The following is a 27276-nucleotide window of genomic DNA, read 5'->3' as shown; positions in this document are numbered from 1 at the left end:
CACAATTTGTGTTATCTATTGCCCTGTTGATGGACACTTGAATTGTGTCCAGTCCTCAGCTATTCCAAATAAAGCTGCTATGGACATTTATGAACTAGTCTTTGAAAGAGTATACCCTCCAACCAGATTAAATGATTGTTAATAGTTTCCCATATTCGCTGTAAGAGATAAAGCAGTATTTAAAGTGGATCTTTTTCTGTTCGTCCTTATCTTTGTGTTAATAATAGATGTCCTCACAACTTCCCAGTTGTGTTGGGAGAATCAAATGAGGTCACTAATAAAAAACATACTTATTAAATTGTAGATCAGGTTTTATACAAATGAGCTGACATAAAGACAATATCAGGAGACTCATAGGGTTTTAGGGGATCTGGCTCCATGAGAAAGCAATTTCCTTCGTACTAAGTTTACTATATTCTGAGCATTGTTAGTTATGATTAAAAGCTTGCCATACTCGTAAGCATATTGTTTATAATATTCAGGGTCAAAATGTTTTCTGGGAGACTAAATATTCATTCCATAATGGAAATCATTGGGAATATATGGTCAAATTTACTTTATAAGCATTTTTGGCAGAAATAAGAATAAAGTCTTACAGAGATAAACACATGGGGAAAATGCAGCTTCAGTGGATATACCTTTTTTACCTTGTGAAATTGCATCATCCTAACATTTTTGTTTTCTTCTGAAATAGATTTTTTTTATTAGTTTTTCATTTATTTGAAGGGAGGGCTTAATGAGCAATTTGAACATTCACCAAGAGGACTGTTCGTATCATTTCCTTCAGCTTTAAATGAAACATCTGCTCTTTAGCTGTAGCGGCTGGTCCAGAAGACCTTGCCATCTATGCAGAATATTCTACTATCACTTTTTATTTCTCTCTAATCCATCTGATTTCACATGGAATATTGTGGAGCACCATCTTGAAATAAAGAAAAATGAGTCTGCTGTGTACGTACATATTAAAGGTTTCATCTTTTATAACTTTCACTGTTCAATACTTTCTTCCTCTGGAGTCATACAAATCAGAGAGGCCTGATAGCTTTGAAAGGAAAGAACTGGTGGAGATTGCCCAGAAGCTATTCTTTGTGAGTGTGGAAACTTGCTCTGGACACCTTCTAGCTTTAAGACAATAGGTGGAGGGGCCAGGAAGTACTTTGGGGGAGGCCTTCTCTACCCACTTTACAAATCCCCTTTGGGGCAGGGAGTCTCATTCTGACACACCAGGGCTGACATATACCCTGTGGCACATTTTAAAAAATATATTATGACCCTGCCTGTAGATGTTTTGAATGAGAACTTAGAAAGAGGATGCAAAACTGCTTGTCAAAAATCAGGAACCCACCCAGATTATAGAGTGTTGAGATGATAATGGATATAGGCCTGCTTGTGGGGAAGCCAGGGGAACATAACTCAACCCTGCTTTAGCATGGCACTATTCTTTAATTTCATTTCCTTTATTTAAAATTGTAATTTAATAATTGTTGCGTGGTAATGCATTACTATAGCTCAGACGTCAAAATGATAATAAAATGTATATTTTGGGAAGTATTGTTTCTGTCTCTGTCCCTTTCTACCCCATTCCTTCAACTTCTTTATCCCCATAGGTACTACTTTTTATTAGTTTCACCTGATTTCCTAGGGTCGGCCTGATTCGTTTCAATGATGATGATATTTAACATTCAACAGGGAACCAGGCAATCAGACACCAAGGTAACTAATTGCTTCTTCTTTTGACCTGTCTCTACTGAGGTGTTCTCCTAAGAGGTTCATTAATAACATTGCCAAGGACAACAGATGAGCTCTCTGCAGAGAGCAGTGTTTCTGATTCCAGAGGGACGAAGGGATACAGCTCCTGTGTTATCCCTTAAAAAAATCACCTAGAGTCATGTTCTAATTAGACAATTCCTTTATCTGAAATGTATTCAGTTTTCAGGATCTGGCAGGGCTAAACAACTGGGGGGCAAGGGGGAAGAACCTTATAATCCTCATGACATTGCTTTTAAAAAAGGACAGGGAGAAAGTAATTTAAAAATTGAGAAGAGTCCGATTCTCTTACTTACCTAAATCCTAGCACTTGGATTTCTTTGAATCCTGGGAGTTTCTTAAATACCTTTTCCATCTGTAGAAAGAAAGAAATTTATGAAACACTCTTTGGCTCTACTGGGTCAGATCTTGCCTAACTGAAAAAAAGCCTAAACACTTTTGAGGAGTTTGGGGAAAAATATGAAAATGGAAAAGTGAAGCAACTATTGAGGCCAAACTCTTTGTTCTTAGTTATTTTTTCTGAAATCCAGAGGAAAGTGTTTTGCTGTTTATTTAAAAGCTGTAATTGGGCGGTGCCTCAATGGCTCAGTTGTTTAAACATCTGACTCTTGATTTTGGCTCAGGTCATGATCTCAGTGGAGCCTGCTTAAGATTCTCTTTCTCCCTCTCCCTCTGCCTCTCCCCACCCCACACTTTCTCTTTCTCTTAAAAAAAAAAAAAAAAGCTGCAATTGGGTAGTTCTGACCCACTTTAATGGTTACTTTAAATAGAATATGAAATAACTTTAAGGTGCTACTTGGAAGAAACTTTTTTGGCTATAGTATTTTTATTTATACACAGAATAACTATTATATTTTCTGAGTGGAATGAGATGATTTGGAAAATATAATGTTAAAGAGATTACTAAAATCAAAATGGCGCTGTAACTAAATAAAATGGTACAAGCAGACTCTAATAGGTTAGGTTCACATGTAGATTTATGTGGACTTTACAATAAATTTTCTTAATTAGTTTGACCTTGCTAATGAGGCATATTATCAGAATATTTTACAATCGTTATACTCAGTGACTCCTGACCCACTACAGTCTGGCTTCTGCCTCTGACTTTGCCCAGGAGGGAGGATTTTCTCCAGGCTGTTGCCTCTTGGTTCTCTCCAAATCCACTGGCATTTTCCATTCCTCTTCCACGGTGTGCCTGCTTTTTTTCCTGGTTCTTCTTCTATCTCAAGGACCACTTTCTTAGTCTTCTCTACTCCATCTTATTCTTGTCTGCACTCTCTACTTTAAATATAAAGACTCTGGAAGTTTGCCCTCTCAGCCTCCTTAACTTGCTGTCCCACTTATTCAGGAAGCTTGACTGTAGGTGCCCTGCTAGGCTCTGGGGACACACTGCCACATCGATGGGCACTGCCCCATCCAGCTCACCCCTGTGCAGGCTGGGAGGCAAGAAAGACCAAGAGGAAGGGACTGATTAGTAGTGAAGCTTGGAGGGGAGCGCAGGGTGAAAGTGAGGCTGAACAGGTAAGCAGGGACCTGGCACGGTCCTTTCTTCCCTGTGCCCACCCTCCTCTGCCTCTCCTCGGGGGATCTCATTTTCTCCCATGGCTTCAGTGATCACCTGACACCTAGCTTTGAGTTCTACACATGAATACACCAACTTGATCGATAATTAACTGTGTCCAAACCAGAGTCATTCTCTTCTTTCCAAATCTGCCTTTCCTCCTGGGCTTTCTATCCTCATCAGGTTCATAAACACTTATTGTGCCGTTTCCATGCCAGAAAACCCAGCAACCCTAATACCTTCCTTCTGTTCCCCTCACATCCAGTCACCAGCTCCTGGTGGTTTGAATCCCATATACATTTTGTTTCCACCACGTTCTTATTCCCATGGCAGGCATACCCTTCGCATCTCCCCTCCTATAATGCTGAAAGGGTTTTCTTGGTGTGCATGAGGAAAGGAAGGAGAAATTTTGGGGGAGGGGTATGTTGGGGCAGGAGGAAAAGGAGGAGATGTCTCCTTGACCACATTTATCAGGGTAATTTCTGAGGGTAATCATTTCATATCTGTTGTTCTTCACTAAAAATCCCTTGATGTACTGCACTGCCCTTTGAAGAAGGTCCAATTCTTTAGAATGACATTTAAGACCCTCCACAATCTACCGCCTCCATTCCCTAAGTACTTTATCATTTGTTCTTCCTGCCATCATTACCCCCTTGGTCAATACTGTAACCTCTAGTCTCACTAAACCAAGGCCTATCTCTCCTCAAATACGACATGTACTTCCTCCGGACTTCTATGACTTTTTTCCCCTTTAGCCCAAGATGCAACTTCTACCTTCTGCTTTTTGACTTCCCACGCCCCCATCTTTCAAGCCAGCTCAAATGCATTCTCTATTTTTTTAAAGATTGAATTTATTTATTTGAGAGAGAGAGAGATGGGTGGGGAGAGGGAGAGCGGAGAGCATGAGCAGGGGGAGAAGCAGGTTCCCTGCTGAGCAGGAAGCCTGATGCAAGGGTCAATCCCAGGACCCTGAGCCAAAGGCAGATGCTTAACCGACTGAGCCACCCAGGCGCCCCAAACACATTCTCCATTGAAAAGCATCTGTAGAGCCCTGAAGTCAGGCCCAATTATTTCTTTTCCCTACTACTCTAGAATTTATTACAGTATGTCCCATAAAACAGTCTATGAGCTGCATGATGTCTCCCTCACTGAGATTATGCTCCTTGGGCTCAGGGACCAAGTTTTATTTACTCATCTTCATCTCCCTCCCTCTCAGTACGTAGCAGATCATCATCCACATAGTAGGGACTCAGCAAATTTTGTTTAATTGACTTGAGTGCCTCTCTTCATTCTCTAAACTCATCGAAATGCCACAGCATTGTCGCTGTATCTAAATTTAATCGCTGCTGATTCTACATTATCTATGCCAAGGACTAGGGCAGTGATGCACAGATAATCCCTAAATCACTTACACTGGGCTTTGAAATGCATCATGGATTTCTTTTTCCAGCAGACTGCTTTACCTTCTAAATCATATTTTCTTGCATCAACGTTAAAAATAGTTTTAATCCCCTGAGTATTTAGTAACTGCAGTGATGAAGGTAGGCCAGCTTTTGGGTGGTGAGTTAGCTGTGTAGGCTTGAGTTTAAATACTGGTTCTGTTACTTTCTAGCTGTAAGGCCTTGAGTTTATTGCTCAGTCTCTCTGAATCTGATCTCCTTCGCCAAAAAGGGATAACAATACCTATATTGTGAGGTTCCTGTAAGGAATAACTAATAAGTGCCTGACACACAATGGGCAAAGAGTCGATGATATTGCCTTATTGATTTACTTAGTCTTTCTCTCTCCTACTGGATTACTAGCTCCTTAATAGCCCAATTTTCTTTTAGTTCCTCAGTGGCCACATACCATGGAGCCTGAGAAGAGCAGACAGAGCAAGGCTTCGGTCAGTTGTTTTTGAAAGACTCAATGGGGGGATGGACAGGATGAGGGTCCCCTTAGGGGTCCGGGGCAGGGAGCCTGAGTAATAAGTTTCTGTGCCTCCACTACCTTCCCCACCATAGATTTAACAGAGGAGAGCTAGGAGTTTAAGTGATGTGGATCTGGTCTTTATTATGGGGGCAGATAGGAGGGAACTGTGTACGTGCTTCAGGTCTGTTCTGGCCTCCCGTGACAAATGGCTCTGGGGCCACAAGGCATTTGTCATGCCATTCCAGTAACAACACCTGGGACTGAATGTTTAAGTGTGAGCAGCAGTTTCTGGAGCAGAAGATTCAGACCCTGACTTGTTCCTCTTTCTTGTCCAGGGTATCAGAGATGCTGTTATATGGATGAAAACAATCAATCAAGCACAGAACTGGTTCCAGAGAAGCCCACAGCTGCAGCATGGGCAGCAGGGAACATCCCCAGGGACAGCCGTCCTCCCGTCCAGGAGTGCTTCACAGCACTGGCTGCAGTGGAGGGGAATTTTGCTTACTGTCCATGTCCTCTTTGTGAACCTGCCTGTGATTGATTAAGAGTCAGCTCTGCTTAGGAGGGTGCAGAAGGCATCTGGGGAGGAGATGACAAAGGCCTTCAGTTAATTCTGCTAAATAATCTTCTGGGGACCTTCCAATCATGGAGTGCTAACCACTAAATTGCTAATTAAGTGCCCAGTTAACCTTATTAATAGTACTAACTGCACAGGGGCCTCCTTGATTCTGCTGGAATGTATGTTAACGGGGCTATAAAAAGGCAGCCGTGTTGAGTTCTCTTGAATGTTTGCACAGGAGAAAGCATTCAGACAACAACTAAGCATTCCTTTTGACATTTGTATTAAATTGCTCATTAGGTTTATTGTGGAAGTTAAATTACTGCAAAGCACTGTCCATTAATTCCTGATGAGGCCTGAATGGCTGTGCTGATGCAAGCATGGGCTGTGGTGGAGCTGGTTAGTTATGTGTTGGCAGGCTTCTAGGTGGTCTGGATTGCTCAGGAGCCTGGAAAGGGAACAGATGCTCTAAGCAGAGGGGCTCCATTTCAGAGACGCCAGCGACCATGCAGAGGAACCAGCAGGACTGATGTGATGGGTCTCTGGAACAGACCGAGCAAGACATCATCTTTTGGCTAATAAGGTTTTCAGAGCCTAGAATGGACATGTTTATTTGATGATGGTACAAAAATCCCCGCCTCCTAGATATTTATTTGGGAAAAAATAGGAAGTATAGCATAATGGTTAAGAACAGGGGTTCTGGTGCCAGGCTGCTTGGGTTTGAATCTTGGCCAACTATCCAATTTTGAAGATACTCTGACTATACTAAGAACTTTCTGAAAAAAATATTTCAAAGAACAAATAGGAAGTTAAAGGACTATTCTTCAATTCTTTCTATCTAATAATCCATGTCTAAGTACTTCTCTGGTTCATAAACAGCCCATGCTGATGCTTTCTCTTTGAAGTTTGTAGAAATGATTCTTTACATTTTATTGACTGAACGGTGATGCAGGGAGTGGTTGGAGGTTTAAAATTTTTGCTTATTCATCTTCTCTCCAGTTGAGAGGAAGTAAGCCTTGAATTCTCCACATATGAGAAATAGGGGCCTGTGAGTTCCCTGGCCATGCTGTGTGAGATGCTTGGGCTATCCATAAATGTAGTTCATGGTTATGTTATCTTATGAATGCATCTATTTTTCAGTTGCATTTCTACAATTACTGAATAGTTAAATGCATCCCAACTCCGCATTAACAGGTAAGTCCTCAGCGATAAAGAAACTGTTCCTGCCCTCAAGGGGACACCCAGAGCCTGAAGGCAGTGAGGGTGAAGAGGTGAAGAGAGAGAAAGGGAGCAAGGGAGACAAGAAAGGCCGCTGACGTGTAAACAATCTCAAGACAGGCTGATAACTGCTGTGACAGCAGTGGGTACTGTGTGTTAGCTCAGAGGAGAGGTCCTGAACCCAGGCAGGGTGGAGAGAAATCTCCTTGATGAAGTCTGTAAAATGAAACCCAGGGAAAGGACACTGAAGACAGAGGAGGCAGCATATGGAAAGGCTAAAGGTGAGAAGAGATTTGCAAGCAGTTTGTATGTCCTGTAGTGCGCAAAGGAGGGGGATGGGCAGGAGCTAGTGTTAAGATGAGGCTAGAAAGGAAGGCAGGACTCTCATCATGGTGTACAGAAGCCACCATGGTATACAGAAGCTCTGTCAGCACAGAGCTTTGGATTCCTCCTGCAGCAAGTGAAGAGGTGGGCAGAGCTGATGATGGTCAGAGATGGAAGAGATACCTTGGGATAGCTTCTAAGTTTACTGGATGGCATAGAAAACATAATTGCCCTTCACTTTTACCCATGAAAAATGTCAGGGCTTGAAATTGCTTTAAACTGCAAAAGTGGAAATATTATGTAAGACAATATGGGTTAAAAATTCATATTTCAACCCAGCATATTCCCTAGTTGGTGCTTAAATGAACATTTTAGAGCTTTAGAATATGTGCTTAGTGACTTTCAGTTAAAGGAGATTTAAAAACCTACTAATATTTAAAGAAAACCTAAACATAAGTGACTTTTAAGATAGAGAAGGTAGAATAGAAAAACTTTCCTAGAGATCCATTTGCCCTAACATTTTTGGACCTATTGCAGTTTTTGATTTCTTTCTTTCTTTTCTTTTCTTTTATTTATTTATTGAGAGAGAGAGAGTGATAGAGAGAGAGCATGAGAGGGAGGAGGGTCAGAGGGAGAAGCAGACGCCCTGCTGAACAAGGAGCCCGATGTGGGACTCGATCCTGGAACTCCAGGATCATGACCAGTCCCTTAACCAACTGAGCCACCCAGGCACCCCTTTGATTTCTTTCTAATGGTTAAAAATGAAGGCCTAGTTACAAGAAGTTGGAATTATTAGCTCAAATGGTTTAGGTCCTGTTGGCTCTCAGATTCTGATTCATGACTTGGGCTGTGGTTGTGTGGGGTGGGTTCACTTACCTGGAGTTGAGACTTTGCTGCCAGCTCCTGATAATATGAGGACTGGGAGTCAGTGAGTTCTGCCTTGAACCTCTGATTTGCCAGAATGATGCTCAGCTCCACCTTCTGCTCCAGTGGGCCCTTGGATACCTTAGTAGATTCAACTTTTCTCTCCTAAATTAAAAAAACAAAAGTCTTTTATTAACGTAAAGCACAAGCATAGGGTAATATTAAATAATATATATTGATATTGTCTCAAGAAGTGTATTTTGAAGGCTCAAGTGCTTTTAGAATTGAAATCCTATTAACTAGAATTGTCCTCTGAATTACATTGAGAGACAAAGTACCAAAGCTCCAATGAGTTAACTGTTTAGAATCCTTGAGAACACCGTAATTTTATGACTATGTGCTCTTCATGAAAGCATTTACACATATAGACACACCCATAATTCATATATACTGCCAGAGCATCACTGGGATCGTGCCACATTCTTGTGTAACTTTATGAATACTCTTTGATGAGGATCGGATTACCCAAAATAACCTAAGGACGCTAAGATATTAATACAATCTTTTTTAGAGAAGAGTCTAGACTGGTTTAATGAGACCATTTGTGCTTAAACTTCACATTGAAACTAGTTAGTAAGCACTGTCAGGTCAAGAAAGGGTTTGAAATATCTCTCAGGAGGAATGGCATATTTGGGCCACCTTTGGTAGCATGTGACTTAGAAGATAAGCACTCTTCTGAGGAGCTGGATTTGGCCTCTGATCACAAGGGCCAGGGGTCATCCTTCTTGCCGTCTGGACTGGGAACAGGCAGGAGTCTCTCACTGTTATGAATTCATCTGGGCTCCCAGGGTACAGAGCAAGCCTAGAGCTGGGTTTCAAACTTGGGGTTTGACAGATTTTCAATATTGGGTAGCCAGATGATCATGAAATCTGAACAGCTTTCTTGAAAGAGTAAAAAACATGTTTGTAGAAAATGGAATGTCTTTGGTAATGTACATATTCTCTTATTAGTGAAATTAGAGCTGTGGAGGCTGAAAGAGACCAACCAATAGAAAATGACATGAGGACGTAACAATAAAAAAATTAAAAAAAAAATGACATGAGGGACAAATCTCATGTGGGTGGTAGTCAATGTAATTTCTCCTCATTTCTTATCACAAGGTCCTCTCTTCCATGGGACAGCAACATAGCCTCTAACCTTAATAGGGCACACAGAGGATGTAGATTCACACTTACCAGACTACTGATGTTTGTTTAACAAAAAGATTTCATTCATTCATTCATTGAAGTAACACACATTAAGCATCTATATGGGTATAGAACAGTGCTAGGACATATGGGAAGTTAAAAGAAAAATATGGCATATGGTATTATCCTCTAGAAGCTTACCATTTCACTAGGCATATTTAAAGTTCACGTGAGACATTTAAATAAATTCTTTAGATGTATTAGTGAGAAGTCTTCTAATTTATCCTTAGCCACTGGATTACTTTTCCATGCTTCTCACCCAGCATCCTCAGTAATACTCTATTACCTATGGAATAAAAATCCAAACTATTTTCCTGACGTCAAGGCTCTCTCCAGTCTGATCCCAATCTGATTGAACGATTTTATTTATTTTTTATTTTTTATATATTTTTTTCATTAAAATTTGTTTATTAAACTACTGAGTAGGCCCAGGTAGGATATCCTATTTTTTAAAAGTTTTTATTTAAATTCCAGTTAGTTAAATTACACCATTATATTAGTTTCAGGTGTACGATATAGTGATTCAATACTTCATACATCACCCTGTGCTCATCATGACAAGTTCACTCCTTAATCCCCATCACCTATTTCACCCATCCCCCAACCCACCCCCCCTCTGGTAACCATCAGTTTGTTCTCTATAGTTCAGAGTCTGTTTCTTGGTTTCTCTCTCTCTCTCTTCCCCCCTCCATGTTCATCTGTTTCATTTCTTAAATTCCACATGTGAGTGAAATCATATGGTATTTGTCTTTCTCTGACTGACTTATTTAGCTTAGCATTATGCTCTCTAGCTCCATCCACATCCTTGCAAATGGCAAGATTTCATCCTTTTTGATGGCTGAATAATATTCCATTGCATACATATACACCACATCTTCTTTATCCGTTCATCAGCTGATAGATATTTGGGCTGTTTCCATAATTTGGCTATTGTAAATAATGCTGCTATAAACATAGGGGTGCATGTATCCATTTGAATTAGTGTTTTTGTATTATTTGGATAAATACCTAATAGTGCAATTACTGGGTTGGAGGGTAATTCTATTTTTAACTTTTTGAGGAACCTCCGTATTGTTCTCCACAGTCCATCAGTTTGCATTCCCATCAATAGTGCAAGAGGGTTCCTTTTTCACTGCATCCTTGCCAACACCTATTATTTCTTGTGTTGTTGATTTTACTGGTTCTGACAGGTGTGAGGTGATATCTCATTGTAGTTTTGATTTGTATTTCCCTGATGATGAGTGATGATGAGCATCTTTTCAGATGTCTCTTGGCCATCTGTATGTCTTCTTTGGAAAAATGTCTGTTCATGTCTTCTGCCCTTTTTTAAATTGGATTATTTGTTTCTTGGGTGTTGAGTTTTACAAGTTCTTTATATATTCTGGATACTAACCTTTTATCAGATATGCCATTGACAATTATCTTCTCCCATTCCGTAGGCTGCATTTTAGTTTTATTGATTGTTTTTTCCATGTGTAGAAGCTTTTTATTTTGATGTAGTCCCAATAGTTTATTTTTTGCTTTTATTTCCCTTGCCTTAGGAGATATATCTAGAAATAAGTTGCTATGGCTGACGTCAAAGAGGTTACTGCCTGTATTCCCTTCTAGGATTTTTATGGTTTCCTGTCTCACATTTAGGTCTTTAATACATTTTGAATTTATTTTTGTGTATGGTATAATAAGGTGGTCCAATTTCTTTCTTTTGCATGTTGCTGTCCAGTTTTCCCAATGTTATTTGTTGAAGAGACTGTCATTTTCCCAGTAGATATTCTCTCCTGCTTTGTTGAAGATTAGTTGACCATATAGTTGTGGGTTTATTTTGGGGTTTTCAATTCGGTTCTATTGATCTATATGTCTATTTTTTGTGCCAGTACCATACTGTTTTGATTACTACAGCTTTGTAATATAGCTTGAAGTCCAGAATTGTGATGCCTCCAGCTTTGCTCTTCTTTTTCAAGATAGCTTTGGCTATTTGGGGTCTTTTGTGGTTCCATACAATTTTTAAGATTCTTTGTTCTAGCTCTGTGAAAAATCCTATTAGTATTTTGATAGGGATTGCATTAAATGTGTAAATTACTTTGGGTAGTATAGACATTTTAACAATATTTATTCTTCCAATCCATAAGCAAGGAATGCCTTTCCATTTCTTTGTATCATCTTCAGTTTCTTTCGTCAGTATTTTATAATTTTCAGAGTACAGGTTTTTCACCTCTTTGCTTAGGTTTATTCCTAGATATCTTATTTTTTTTGGTGCAATTATAAATGGAATTGTTGCTGCTCAAACAATTGTAGTCCGTGTCATTTCTCCTTGCACTGACTACCAGATAGCTTGTTCACTGTTGATGAGATATCACATCGCTTGTGCTAATTTCCTGACTGGAGACCCTCCTCACTGCTCCCCATGCTCACCTCCAGCACTAAAACATGGGGACACACACATACACACTTTTTTTACTTCTTACTAATATTTTATGGTTCATTTAAAATAATATTTTCTCTGATCACTCAGGGCAGAAATCTTTGCCTCCTCTAAACTCCTGGAGCAATGAATAATATTTGAATTTCTCATTTAATACCTATGCCATACTCACCTACAGTCTTTTTATATGCTAATCTTGTCACCCCACATATAATCTACTGAATCCAGTATGATTCTCACACTTCATTAAATCTCCCAAAGTTAAAAAAAAAGGGGGCCACTTATGCACAAAACTCTCTGTGAATATACATGACTGGGGGTTACATGCTTTGCAACCTGTTCTGGTCTATCATTTTGTTCCATTCTATACATCTGCCATCTTCAAGTACAGCATTTAGATTATTTTGTACTTATTCTGCATCATAAATTTCTTGAAGGCAGGAACCGTGTCTTATTCATCTTAGAATCTTTGGCACATACCCCGATGTCTGGCACGTGAGAGGATTTTCGTAAAATGTTGGTGAATGAAAGAATAAGTGATAGATGCAGGTGGTGAAAAGGATAAGAGAGGGATGTGGTGAATATGAAATGAAATGTTCAGGGGATATTTACTGCAGAAGGGGGGACCTATATTAGATTTTGAAGAACATGGGACACAAGTAATGTGGGAAAAGAGAAGGCAAACTAGAATTGTCTTTGAAATTTTATAGTAAATACATTTAATCTTAATAATTCTTTCCAACAGCACTTTTCACTGTTTATGGAATAGTATTTTTGAGAAAAATGGAAATTTTAATTCTTTGTTCATAGCAATAGTTCCAGCAAATCCATAGCAATCTGGCCTACAGGCCAGATAGAATGGCCAGCGGGTTTCTCATCCCTGAATTTTCACGTAGAGCTGGTGAGACTGAACTTCTTGTCCTTCTCGTCCTCACTGCCTGGGCTTTGATCCATGCCTTGCGGCGAGGTTCCCAGGAGAGGAAAGGGTAGTGAAGTCTCACAAACCACAGGGAAGTTAAGTCTGGTTGCAGTGGCAGCGTAAGGATGAGAAGATCTGGGCTCAGACGTGTCACCCCTGTACTCCTGCTCCCTTCTGAACTTGCTGCCCACTTCGTGCTGCCCCAGCCCTGTCACTCCTGAGTAAAGAGGACAGTTTCCCCGCTTCAGCATCAAATGTCTGGATCAAGGATTTTGGAGCAGTTAAAATGTCCCCCTTTTTTGATAGCCGACATTAAATTCTGTAACATATCTTCTCCTCCTTCATGCCTTTTCACACAAAGAGAGCAGTGCAGCCCGCGTTCCTCTTTGCCTGAGAATACCGATTTTATTTTTCCCCATTTGACATGCAGGATTTCAATCATTTTGATATTTGTCTGACCTATTCATGCTGGCCATGACTGAAAGCAAAACTTCTACCCTTACTGTCAGCACAAGAATACACTTTAGTGGAGAAGGAGCTTGACTGATTGATTGATAGGTTTTATTCATTCATTTATTCTAGTGCTTGGTGAGTACCTGCTGTAGATGAGGTTCTCTTAGGTACTGGGAGAAAAAGGGCCCCTGCAGTCCTGGAGTTTATTTTATTTTATTTATTTTTTTTAAAGAATCTATTTATTTACTTGAGAGAGAGAATGAGAGAGAGAGAGAGAGAGCATGAGAGGGGGGAGGGTCAGAGGGAGAAGCAGACTCCCTGCTGAGCAGGGAGTCCGATGTGGGACTCAATCCCGGGACTCCAGGATCATGACCTGAGCTGAAGGCAGTCGCTTAACCAACTGAGCCACCCAGGCGCCCTGCAGTCCTGGAGTTTATAATTAAGTTGCTTCTTGCAATTCCTCCCACCTTATTCTAGTTTTCAATCTATTTTTCCTTCAGTCCCCAGAGGAAGGAATAATACCAAATAGAACAAAGTCACTGACTCTTAATTGGAGTGATAAAAATGCAGCACTAGTAATACTAAATGGCCAATTCACCCATTCTCTTTTCTTGTGTTACTAATAAAACAAAACCAGGCATGTGAAGAGCTAGATTGACTCTCAGAACTTCTTACTATTGTAGGCTTCTTGGTGTCATTGAAGAGTGTGACATCCAGAGTGAGAGGGAAGGGTCCAAGGGAGACATTGGCAACATCTGGAAATTAAAAACATTACAGGCACAAAAATGAGATTGGAGAAGTTTACATTAGAACAAGGTCAAAATTTCATATACTTTTTCTGTCATTCTGGAATTTACAGATGTGGGGTGCCTTCTTACTTATTTTTTTTAAGATCACATAAATATGTTCTTGAGAAAAATATAACTCATACTTTTGATCCTAGCTGAATTCTCCATTCTTCTCTTCTAGGTGCTATCCTAGTTTGGGGCCATCCTAAATATGTTACAGTTAAATGGTTTTGCCAATGAGATCTGCTAATTTTTCCACTTGTGAATATATAAAGGGTGCAAGACAGATATTTATCTTGAACTTATTTGAAAATATTGGTAATGACTGTCTCCAAGTTGAAGGATAATGGGTGATTTGGCTTTACCTTTATTCTTTTCTAGATTTTCAAGATTTATACAATGCATTTAAATTATTTTATAAAGTTAAAAATATCAGCTTTGAGAAAGTATATTATAAATTTTGTCAACTTCAATTAAGGATTGCTTTTTAAATAATATACTTTCATGATCATTTAAATTAAGGTTCAGGAGCAGGTGAATGAGGAGATCTAAGCTTACCTGTAGAAAACACAGGGGTCTCACCAGGCTCTCCAAATGTCTCCGCTGTAGATATTTCATCTTTTCTATCACCACTGCAGAAAAGAAAGAAGAGGTGGTGAAAAGGAGCTTGATAACAATAGGGGAAATGCACTTACTTTTCCTATACTCAATAGACCTAAAAATTAGAGAAAACCCCTTTAAAACTGGGTTTGCCTATTTCTTTCATTATAGAAGTAACCTTCAAATATATTTTCATTGAAGAAAAATTCAAACAACTCCTGAAAATGGTTATGTTTGAATCCAGGGTTTTCCATAAGCATCTTTCATGTGGTCCTCGGGAGCATTTTCACCATACGCAAGACTGGTCTTTGGGGCTTGATGTTTTATAGTCCCATTGTGTTTGCACTGTGTCCTTGACATCAAAGATAATTGCATGACATGATCTATGACTGAATGTTCTTGCTAAAATCTCAGATCCTCAAACCTGCATATCCTTAAGTTTATTTACTAAAATACCTCTTGTGGTTGTAGTAATAGGAGAGAGGGAGATTTCTGGATAATGCAGGAGTATTAAATCCCTATTCTGGACACAACCATTGTCTGCAGGAGTTATGGGTAGGTTTGCAGTGGCAGTCTGGAAGATGTCTAAGGGCAAATCCAAGGGCATGGTTGTACAGCTGTCTGTTATAACATTGGCCCATTCTAGCAAGCTTTATATAGAAAGGAGTAGCAGTAGTGATACCTTTTGAAGCTCACTGAAAAATTTGTTACTATAAGCTATTAGATCTTATTAGCTTGTGTCTGTATTAGTACAATTTAGTCATAGTTGACCAATATATCTGATCCAGTTTTCTGTGATTCACGATGATGGGAAGACCAAAGGGAATGGCTAGGTGCTCTGTGTTGTAAGGTCATCTTGACTGGCTACAGACAATGGGACCATCTACATACATATTTCTAACACATGCAATTTTCCCAAAGTTCTACCAATCAGAATAGATGTAAACATGGAGGACTATATTGGTGCACACAGGCTAAATATAAATTCAGATTGTTTTGGAATTAGGTATTCTTGTTTGTTTCTACTGGTATTATGCTGTATACTCAAGAAATAGTTTTTATGGATATCATATTTGTAAAGATCTCATATCAAACATTAGAGCATTTGTGACTTAGACAATTTTCCTTTTTTCTTTCACTTTTTAGAACTTTGTTCATAGTACGATCTCTTTCCCCCTATTATAACTTTGGTATCCTTGTTTTACCTTGCTGTAAAAAAGAAAACAACCAAGAGGAATAGTTATTAAAGTGCTGGCTATGGCATTAGTTACAAGTCAACAGCCCACTTTGTGCTGGATCCTGTGTCAGATGTTATTTCCTCATCCTTTGCCACTGGGTGTGATTCTGCTGTGACAGTGGCAATCTAGACCATCACTTAGAAACTTTAATTTGGGAAGCTGGGACACTGGGTTCTTCCACTGGTTTTTATTTTAAAGTCATTTGAAACTGGCAGATTTATGGGCTACTCAGGTGAGAAAATTTCCTGTTTTGTCTTCCTAGAAAGGTTTGAAATAAGAGGCCTGCCTTTCTGCCTGCCTGCCTGCCTGCCTTCCTTCCTTCCTTCCCAACTTGGTAATCATAGTTAATGTAAAGTGTTTGTCTCTTGCTCCTTAGCAATTCTTTCTAAAGATTTCTAAATTCTAAAGAGTGGTTGGGTAGATGTATCAATTAACAAAAATATATGAGGATTTTGCTCAAGTCTGTGGTGGTGGGTGGAGAGATACAAAAGGGTTCCTGCCCTTGAGGAGTTTAAACTCTTACAGGAAAATAGGGTAAAGCACGGAAGTGTTAAGTAAAAATGTAAGTGCCAAAAAGAGTACAAAGTTCAAAGCAGGAAAATATTGCTGCAGGCTCCAATAGGCTGTTAAGACATCATGGGATCCAGGTGGGACTCCACTAGGAGTGTGAAGGAGAGCAGGATTTGGATAGGGAAGGTCTGGGCAAGAGGGAAAGGCCAGGGGTCAGAGTCCAGGATGAGGAAGGTGTGGCCTGTGTGCAGTGAGGAACGGCATGGTGGCAACAGCGGGATCATGGGTAATGGACGCAAAGTTGGAAAGGTCAGGGGGTGAAAGGTCTTAATTGATGAGTTTGGCCTCTGCTCTGCCTCAGTGAAGGTCCTGGCAGGACACAGATGGCTCACTCATTGTGGGGTAATTTGAGGAAAGTTTAAAAAAGGAATTACTAAGTTGTGGGAAGAGTATAAGAGCAACCACAAGGTCAAGTGCAGTACCCCAGGGCTGGTAACAGTGGGGTGCTCAAACTACCCTTAGTTCAGTTGCCATGAACCAGAGACAGAGAAGGATCTGTGGAAAGGCTGCTTGACAGGAGCTGAGATGAAGTTGAAGGAGGACAACAGCTTTTGAAGACTTTGCAAGTTGAGGGTGAGGGGAGTTGAGAAATGCACTCACCTCATTCTCTCCTCTCCCTCTAATCTCCTGCTCCCCACTGGCTGGCCCTACCTAGGAGTCAGGGCAAAGGATGCACGTGACTCGATCCTTACCAACCAGCCTTCAGTACACAGAACATGAGGGGAACAGGGGGCAGAGGATGTTCAGAAGGGTAAGAGGAAGATGTAGGACTCTTTTGAAAGTCACTGAACAGGGCTCAATGTAAGGAATTTTTCAGACGTATTAATCCAGCAGCAGTTATGCCAGTTAAGGAGGGGAAATGGTTAGAGGCAGGGAAATCCATTAGGGAGACCAGATTTGACATTCTTCACAGTGTAAATTAGTAAGGTCTTGGAAGAAGTTGTTGGCAAAGGGAATAGAAATGAAGGAACAAATGTGAAAAGCATTATAAAGAATCGTCAGTAATTCCTACAATACCGAATTTGTGTCTCTCTTAGTATTATCTTCAGCATTAGATTTCTAAATGTTATAAAATGTATGTAATTTGTGTTTACAGTTTGCCTCTCTTCTTTAATCATTTTATCTAATTACTTTTCCTTGCCTTTTTCTCATTTTGATTTTCTTATTTGATATTCAGTTCTTGTTGAGAGTATAGCTCAGTGCTTCGGTAATTTAGTTTGAGAACTACTAAAGCTTTACAGAATGCCAAGTGAGAGTTCAAAATGCAGGCTGCTCTCTGATTGTATTAGTATTTTCCTGATGTAACTAACAGTTTACCATAAATTCTAAAAATCAAACTATTTAAAAAAATTGTTCTTTATCTTATGACTGAAAATACACATTAGATACTTCAGACATAGTAATGAATCCATTTTATCTGCAAACATGGTGCCAACATCTATCTCAGTCTTTAGGGTCTATCCACTTCCCCCTTATATACTCATTTATCTTTAGCGCAGTCTATGCATAATTTGTCTGTCAGAATAACCTACACAGATCTCAGTGCTGACATAATATCATAAAGGCACAATAGCTCAGTCTCACTCCATTATATGATCTTTCAAAAGTCAAAAGCATGCTGCACTCTATTTTGGGTACTTACCTCTCAGGGAAGTGTCTCAGTTTTAGTCTCTGCAGAAAGATAAAAAGTAATTTTATCAGGAGAAAATGTCAACTGAAGAGCTAAAGTCTATTTTCATCCCCTTTTCCCTTTAAATTCACTTCAACCAGCCTGTACAATGCTATTTTGCAAAAATAAAATTCTCGTTGGCCTTACCAGATATCTCTAAGCATTTCTTCAACTAACTCTTATGCAGTGGAAACCTACTGAGCTGGGAGCTATTCGGACAGCATTCCAACATACAGCGTTTAGGCTCACCTGCTGAAGAAGACCCAGGTGCTCCTGGGAACTGCTGAAATTTCTTCCAATGTCGAAGAGGCAGAAAGCGTCCTGCTGGCAGAGGCTGACCCGGTCCTGGTATTCCCTCGGCTCAGGGATGCGATCCAGAAAGATCCGATATGCTTCCCACACTGCTTCCTGGCACACTGCGATACAGCACACTTAGGAGCAGAAAATGGCCACAGCCCGAGATGATTCCCGTTGCCCAGCCCAAGCATAATCTCAGAACGTGGAGCGCTCTTTTATGGCTTATGTGGACACACTCATTTATAGTGCACAGAAATTAATTCATTTAGCAAATACATATTGAACCCCTCTGTGTGTTACAGAGCAAAACAAAAGAAGGAGGACAGGAAATATGAGAGAGAGAGGCTGTAATTTAAAATAGGGCAGTTGAGGAAGGCCTCACTATAGGGTGACTCTTGAGCAGTATGGAAAAGGCCTCAAGGCCGGAGAATGCTCTGAACATTGACGGAAGAGCAAAGAGCTCTGTCAGTGTGACCAGGGCAAGGGTAACAGTAAAAGAGGATGAAGACAGAAAGATGTGGTGAGGGGAACAGAGACCGTGTAGGGCCTTGTGGACCAATAATCTTCAGACTGGGGCATAGGTACCCGGCTGTATTTAAAGACTTTTCAAGGGATAAAGAGGCACACAGACAATTTAAAGAGAATCTATATCTAGGTCTCATTTTTCCTATCATGCCTTCCTAAAGTCCGTCCGCCTGAGGACCCACCTTTCCTTTTCCCCATTCCCTTTGGCCTGCATCCTTCCCCTATTCATCCCTCCTTAATCTTACTGCAGCACAGTGCCTCTAGGTTGCCACACAAGGGGACCATGTCAAATAGTATTGTTGAGGTTAAGAAACCAAGTGAACTCAGTTGAGGGTAACACTTGTTTTTGCAGCAGGGTGGTTTCTGATTCTTTGCTTTCAACACGTTAGAAGAATGGCCGACTGACACATGAAAAAGTGCTCAACATCACTTGGCGTCAGGGACATACAAATCAAAACCTCAATGAGATACCACCTCACACCCGTCAGAATGGCTAAAATTAACAAGTCAGGAAACGACAGATGTTGGCGAGGATGCGGAGAAAGGGGAACCCTCCCACACTGTTGGTGAGAATGCAAGATGGTGCAGCCACTCTGGAAAACAGTATGGAGGTTCCTCAAAAAGTTGAAAATAGAGCTACCCTATGACCCAGCAATTGCACTACTGGGTATTTACCCCAAAGATACAAATGTAGTGATCTAAAGGGGCATGTGCACCCCAATGTTTATAGCAGCAATGTCCACAGTAGCCAAACTACAGAAAGAGCCTAGATGTCCATTGACAGATGAATGGATAAAGAAGATGCGGTATATATATACAATGGAATATTATGCAGCTATCAAAAAAATGAAATCTTGCCATTTGCAATGATGTGGATGGAACTAGAGGGTATTATGCTAAGTGAAATAAGTCAATCAGAGAAAGACAAGTATCATATGATCTCACTGATACGAAGAATTTGAGAAACAAGAGTGAGGATCATAGGGGAAGGGAGGGAAAAATGAAACAAGATGAAACCAGAGAGGGAGACAAACCATAAGAGACTCTTAATCTCAGGAACAAACTGAGGGTTCCTGCAGGGGAGAGGGGTGGGAGGGATGGGGTGGCTGGGTGATAGACATTGGGGAGGGTATGTACTATGGTGAGCGCTGTGAATTGTGTAAGACTGATGAACCACAGACCTGTACCCCTGAAACAAATAATACATTATATGTTAATAACACACACACACACACACACACACACACACACACACAAAACCCCCACCCCAAAAACACATTAGAAGAAGTCCTAATGGAGTTGACAGCTGACAAATCATTAAAAATAATGACAGATCATGATGTTATTGTTAGCATATAATGCCAAATCTACTTAAAGAATAAAGATATTACTATAACTGGGTGTTATATGCAAACAATGAATCATGGAACACTACATCAAAAACTAATTATGTAATGTATGGTGATTAACATAACATAATAAAAAAAAAGATATTGCTATAACAAAACTCCCATCTGTTTCCATCCACTTATTTACATTTAAGTTTTCTCAGCATTTAAGGGAAACTAAGTAAAAAAATAGGGATAAAACTGATGCTAAATCCTGTCTCATTTTGGCAACACATAATATGAATAATAAGTAATGGTACATGAACTAATGTGAGGAACAACATCAGAGCAACTCCATGTATCCAGAGGCTGAAGCTAATGAAACTTAAGGTATAGGCCCTTCATTTAAACTGGACTCTTCCAAAGTCTTTTTCCTAAATTTGTATTTATAAATGTTAGTACCCACAAAACCTGTATTTGATCTTATATCTGTCAATAGAAATTTACTTACATTTTTTGTTAAATTTGCATCTGTTTTAATCAATTATATATTAAAAGTAATTATAAATGCAACTGAATCCAGAAGAAATTTCTTTGTACACATAAAACCTATAGTAACAGGAAATAAAATCTGTAATTTAAATTTATATACATATTTTTGTTACTGAGAAGTATGTAAGAGTAACCACTAACAGACTTTCAAGCATAAAATAAATTATATTAAGATAAGGCTGTGAAGTGGGAAGTGGAGTGGAAATGTGGATGTATGAAGAAAAAGGATCCCTGTGGCATTTCTTACTGTTGAGAAGAGTACATGAAGGCATGTACTACGGAGTATTTGATGGTAACTACTGAGTAGCTGTGGCAGATTCTACTGGATGCATACGAATGCTCTAATTTTTGTTTTATTTTCATTATCAATATTTACAACTCACCAAAAGTTGCATCTTATCTAATTATTTAAACTTATGATGAAAAACTTTAGATGTTAACTGAAAAGCATGCAAGTGGGTACATAGTTTAAAAATTATTTTAGAGTATTAAGTGAGGGTAAAAAGTTAGATCTGACATCTGTCACAAGCAATTATAGTATGTTGATTTTTACCTCAGGAGGAATGGGGAGCAATTGGAGGCTTTAGGGCAGAAGCTGACATCATCTGACTTTCTAAAGAAACTCTGCCTGCCTGCTGAGAAAAGGGGTTGGGGGAAGGAACAAGGTGAGAGAAGACCAGTTTGGAGACTCTTACTCCTATGCTTTATCCCCCCCCTCATTCCCCATTTTTAGATGTCTGGGTTTTTCTTAACTTTTTGTTTTAAGAGGCAAAGAGAATTCCAGATCAATAGAAGCTCAGGTTATTTACCAGAAGCCACCTCACCAGAACCCATAAAGCCAGGAGCGGGTGCCATCCCTTCCACCTCAAATGTGTCATCGAATTTTCCACACCTGGGAAAGTAACAGGGGTCAGCACACCTGGGGAGCAAGTGAATAGCCTCACCGGGAGAACCCACTTTTGTGAATGTTATCTTTTACCTGCCAAGCAAGGACCAGAGGGTTGTAATGCCTTTTCCAATACCAACAATCATGCAGTCTTTTCAATCTTCATGTCTACTCAAGGGTCTACACACAATGCAAGAAGGAAACAACATTTGAATATCTTGAGACTTGCCCAAATCTTAAGAGTTGTGTGTCCAATCTAAGCGGACCAGTTGCCCTTGCTTTTTTTGTCATCTTACTCCACACTCTCTTTCGGGGTGTTATTTTGACCTTCCATCTCTCCCCAATGCAATAAAACTGTTAATTTAGTTCAAAACACATTTAAGTGCCAGAGATATAGCATTTATAGGTATATAAAATCAAGTAGTGCTGCCTTTGAGGTCTTAGTGTTGGTGACTTTCACTGATAATATCTGTGTGTGAAACATCTGGGAGAACATAATGTGATAATCCATCTATTTACCAATTCAACGTACCCTCAGGCATGTTGCTTTTGGTCTCAGATTAAATCTTCTTTTTATTTCAGTCCAATTTAAGGCTTGTTTTTGGTGCCTGAGTCCTCCTAGCTCTGCTCCTTTCTCTGCTGCCCTTTCTCCTACTTCAGAGACGTAGAACACCCTCACCCCCATGAATATCTCCTTTTTGCAAAGGCTCAGAGAACTTTCTCCCTGAAGCACAAATGTCTGAAGCTGCTTAAAGAATTATTGCCCAGAGAGGAGAGATCACAGCCAACACCACAGAAATACAAACAATTATAAGAGAATATTATGAAAAATTATCTGCCAACAAATTGGGCAATCTGAAAGAAATGAATAAATTCCTAGAAACATATAAACTACCAAAAACAGGAAAAAATAGAAAACCTGAACAGAACAATAACCAGCAAAGAAATTGAATCAGCAATAAAAAAAATCTCCCAACAAAGTCCAGGGCCAGAGGCTTCCCAGGGGAATTCTACCAAACATTTAAGGAAGAATTAATACCTATTCTTCTCAAACTGTTCCAAAAAGTAGAAATGGAAGTACACTTCTAAACTCATTCTATGAGGCCAACATTACCTTGATCCCAAAACCAGACGAAAATCACACTAAAAAAGAACTACAGGCCAAAAATCCCTGATGAACATGGATTAAAATATTCTCAACAAAATCTAGCAAATTGCATCCAACAGTTCATTAAAAGAATCATTCACCATGATCAAGTGGGATTTATTCCTGGGTTGCAAAGGTGGTTCAATATTCACAAATCAATCAATGTGATACACCACATTATAAAAGAAAGGATAAGAACCATAAGATCTTCTCAATAGATGCAGAAAAAGCATTTGACAAAGTATAACATCCAATCTTAATAAAAACCCTCAACAAAGTAGGGATAGAGGGAACATACATCAACATCATAAAGGTCATATACAAAAGACCCACAGCTAATATCATCCTTAACCAGGAAAAACTGAGAGCTTTTCCTCTACAGTCAGGAACTAGATAGGGATGTCCACTCTCACCATTACCATTACTGGAAGTCCTAGCCTTAGCAATCAGACAACAAAAAGAAATAAAAGGCATCCCTAGCAATCAGACAACAAAAAGAAATAAAAGTCACCCAAATAGGCAAGGAAAAAGTCAAACTTTCACTATTTGCAGATGACATGTAGAAAACTCAAAAGATTCTACTAAAAATTTGCTAGAACTGATACATGAATTCGGTAAAATCACAGGACACAAAATTAACATACAGAAGTCTGTTGTATTTCTATACACCAATAATGCAGCAGTAGAAAGAGAAAGCAAGGAATTGATTTCATATAATTGTACCAAAACCCATAAGATACCTAGGAATAAACCTAAACAAAGAGGTAAAAGATCTGCACTCTGAAAACTATAAAATGCTAGTGAAAGAAATTGAAGACGACACAAAGAAATGGAAAAACATCCCATGCTCATGTACAGGAATAACAAAGATTGTTAAAATGTCTGTACTACCCAAGCAATCTACACATTTAGTGCAATTCCTATCAAAATACCAACAGCATTTTTCATAGAGCTAGAACAAACAATCCTAAAATATCTATGGAACCACAAAAGATCCTGAATAGCCAAAGCAATACTGACAAAGAAAAGCAAAGCTGGAAGCATCACAATTCTGGACTTCAAGGTCTATTACAAAGCTGCACTGATCAAGTCAGTATGGTACTGGCACAAACACACACATATATCAATGGAACAGAATAGAAAACCCAGCAATAAACCCACAACTATATGATCAACTAATCTTCGACAAAGCAGGAGAGAATATCCAATGGAAAAAGGACAGTCTCTTCAACAAATGGTGCAGGGAAAACTGGACAGCAACATGTAAAAGAATGAAACTGGACCACTTTATTATACCATACACAAAAATAAATTCAAAATGTATTAAAGACCTAAATGTGAGACAGGAAACCGTCAAAATCCTAGAGGAGGACAAAGGTAGTAACCTCTTTGACACTGGCCAGAGCAACTTCTTAGTAGACATGTCTCCTGAACAAAAGCATAAAAGGAACTATTGGGATTTCATCAAGATAAAAAGCTTCTGCACAGCAAAGGAAACAGGAGACAAAACTAAAGGCAGAATGGGAGAAGATATTTGAAATGACATATCTGATAAAGGGTTAGTATCCAAAGTATATAAAGAACTTATAAAACTCAACACCCAACACCCAAAAAACAAATAATCCAATTTAAAAATGGTTAGAAGACATGAATAGACATTCTTCCAAAGAAGACCTATGGATGACTAATAGACACATGAAAAGATGCTCAACATCACTCATCATCAGGGAAATGCAAATCAAACTTACAATGATCTATCATCTCACACATGTCAGAATGGCTAAAATGAACAACACATGTTGGTGAGGATGTGGAGAAAGGGGAACCCTCTTGCACTGTTGGTGAGAATGCAAACTGGTACAGCCACTCTAGAGAACAGTATGGAGAGTCCTCAAAAAGTTAAAAATAGAACTATCCTATGATCCACAATTGCATTACTAGATATTTACCCAAAGGATACAAAAACACGGATTTGAAGGGGTACATACATCCCGACGTTTATAGAAGCATTATCAACAATAGCCAAACTATGGAGAGAGCCCAAAGATCCAGTGACTGATGAATGGATAAAGAAGATATGGTACGTACACATAATGGAATATTACTCAGCCATCAAAAAGAATGAAATCTTGCCATTTGCAATGATGTGGATGGAGCTAGATTGTATTAAGCTAAGTAAAATAAGTCAGTCAGAGAAAGACAAATAGTATGTGGAATTTAAGAAATGAAACAGATGAACATAGGGGGGAAAAGAGAGAGAGGCAAACTATAAGACAGACTCTTAACTATAAAGAACAAACTGAGGGTTGTTGAGGGAGGTGATGGGGGGAATGGGTTAAATGGGTGATGGGTATTAAGGAGGGCACTTGTGTTGAGCACTGGTTGTTATATGTAAGTGATGAATTACTAAATTCTACTCCTGAAACTAATATTATACTCCATGTTAACTAATTGGAATTTAACTAAAAACTTGAAACTTCAGAAAAAAAGAATTATTTCTCTGGGGCATTGTCATTTATAGGGATTAAAATGTTAATGATGATACAGGGACCAGTAGTTTTTCTTTAGACTTTTTGAGGAGCAGGTTCTTTTGGTGACTGCTCTGATGTCATTTTTCTGACCTCCTGGAGGCTTACTTAGCACAGAGCAGGAGGTGTAGAATCTTTCTGTGATCGGGAGAACCAGAGCACCAGCCCATGTCCCACCAGGAGAGATCCCCCACCTTTACCAAGGGGGCATCAAAAGAACCCTTGAAAGTTGAAGCATCAAAGGATCTCAGGGCTGGGAGCAGTCTGAACACTTCTGAAAGCTGGATTTTTCTAACCCTTTAACTTACCTGTTATCTAACTTACAGCACCATCCTTCCCTAAATCTACCAGGAGAGATTTCCACAGGGATTCTAGGGAAATCCAGAACTTTGCCTCTTCAGTCTTCCCACAGTTGCTGGGCAATGCCTGAAATCTGACCACAGTGTCTTAATCTTTCTGCTGAAAGCTACACTGTAGGCTCTTTGGCGATGTGGGAAGAACCCCAGGGAACATGTATCCTGGAGGCCAGGCATGCCCTGGGATAGTCATTCACATTTGTAAGGATTAGGTTAGACCAATGGTGTGTAAAAAGCCTGCCACCGTGTTGGGCACGCATTAGATGGAGAGATGACACACTGGAGTAGGAGTCAGAACGCTGTGTTCTAACCCTGCTCTGCCACATTGGCCCTGACTGAACATGTCACCTCACTTTTTTGATCTCTGTCATGGGGATGTTGGCTATATGTTCTCTAGACCAGTGCTTCTAGAACTTTAGAGTGCAAATGGATTACCTGGGGATCTTATTAAAATACTGATTCTGGAAGTAGATATGGTGGGGTGAAAGTAGGTCTGCATTTCTAACAAGCTGCCAGATGCTGGTGGTGCTGCTGGTCTATGGACAACACATAGAGAAGCAAGAACTTAAGATAGGATACCCTCTATCTTAAACTTTCTCTAAGGCATGCATTAATGTGAAAGAAAAATCTAGCTTTTGATATTGAGGTTGGGACAGAGGTGGAGGGAGACAGAAGAGGAAGGAGGAGGGGCGGGGGAGGGGGAGGGAAAGAGAGGGCGATACAGAGAGGGGTGGGAGGTTTGAAGGGAGTTTGCCTGGGTAGGAGCACAGGGTTCCCCTGGGAGACTACCGGAAACAAAACTTGCCTGTCTTGAATTTGTGCTTTAGGATGAGTATGTTTATGAGTCTACCATGAAGCTCAGAACATTTTCATTTGTGTTGCTTTAAGCATTGGAGAAAGAAGTATCTCAATATTCCATTTGATTTGATGAATGTGGAAGCTTTCTCTCCTAAGTTTTAAAGATGTCAAAAGATAATTTTGTAAAAGCAGCAACAAAAATAATAAGTGTGTTACCCTGTCAAAGGAGCACCACTTTGTAGCTAGGTCTTATTTCTTGTTTCTTTGTGAACCAATTTGTTAGACTTAAGAAACCCATGCTGATGAATAGTAAAATTTCATATCACCCAGGGGCAGCCATAAAGATAATGGACTGTTGTTGCGGGGGGGGGGGGGGGTTGGGCAGGGGGAGAAAAACAGTGGTTTGTTTCATCCAGGAAAGCAAGAATGAAAAAGGCAAACCTAATCAAGAATAAAGAATAAAATTCAGAGTTAAAAATTTGGTTGCAGCAATAGTCTATTTTATAAATACCTGCAATGAATCCTACTTGTGAATATCATGAAGAATTAGAAGTTAAAGCAGTTGTGCTCATATTCAATGTGATGCATATGCTATATATTTCACTTCCATTCATGAACAAATAACATGAAATTTACCAGTGTCATTATCTGATCAATGTGTAGCCACATTCAAAATGAATAATTTACACATTATTGTCTTTTCTTTGCATTTCCAATAGCCTCTTTGCCTCCTGTATCCCTCAATAAGCAT

At 39.6% G+C, this 27276-nt stretch overlaps 1 protein-coding gene across 1 annotated transcript in view; it reads right to left on the bottom strand.

Moving 5' to 3' along the window:
• The window catches only part of IMPG1 (interphotoreceptor matrix proteoglycan 1), a 126087-nt gene that overhangs the window by 73446 nt on the left and 25365 nt on the right, over positions 1-27276 (bottom strand). The window contains 6 exon segments of the mRNA XM_027600829.1: positions 2064-2122; positions 8217-8369; positions 13919-13998; positions 14590-14654; positions 18082-18110; positions 18358-18524. Of these exon segments, the coding sequence (XP_027456630.1) occupies positions 2064-2122; positions 8217-8369; positions 13919-13998; positions 14590-14654; positions 18082-18110; positions 18358-18524 (553 nt within the window).

Source organism: Zalophus californianus, chromosome 7 (assembly GCF_009762305.2).
Source record: "Zalophus californianus isolate mZalCal1 chromosome 7, mZalCal1.pri.v2, whole genome shotgun sequence".
Taxonomy (NCBI): Eukaryota; Metazoa; Chordata; class Mammalia; order Carnivora; family Otariidae; genus Zalophus; species Zalophus californianus.
This window is presented reverse-complemented; position numbering and strand designations above follow the sequence as displayed.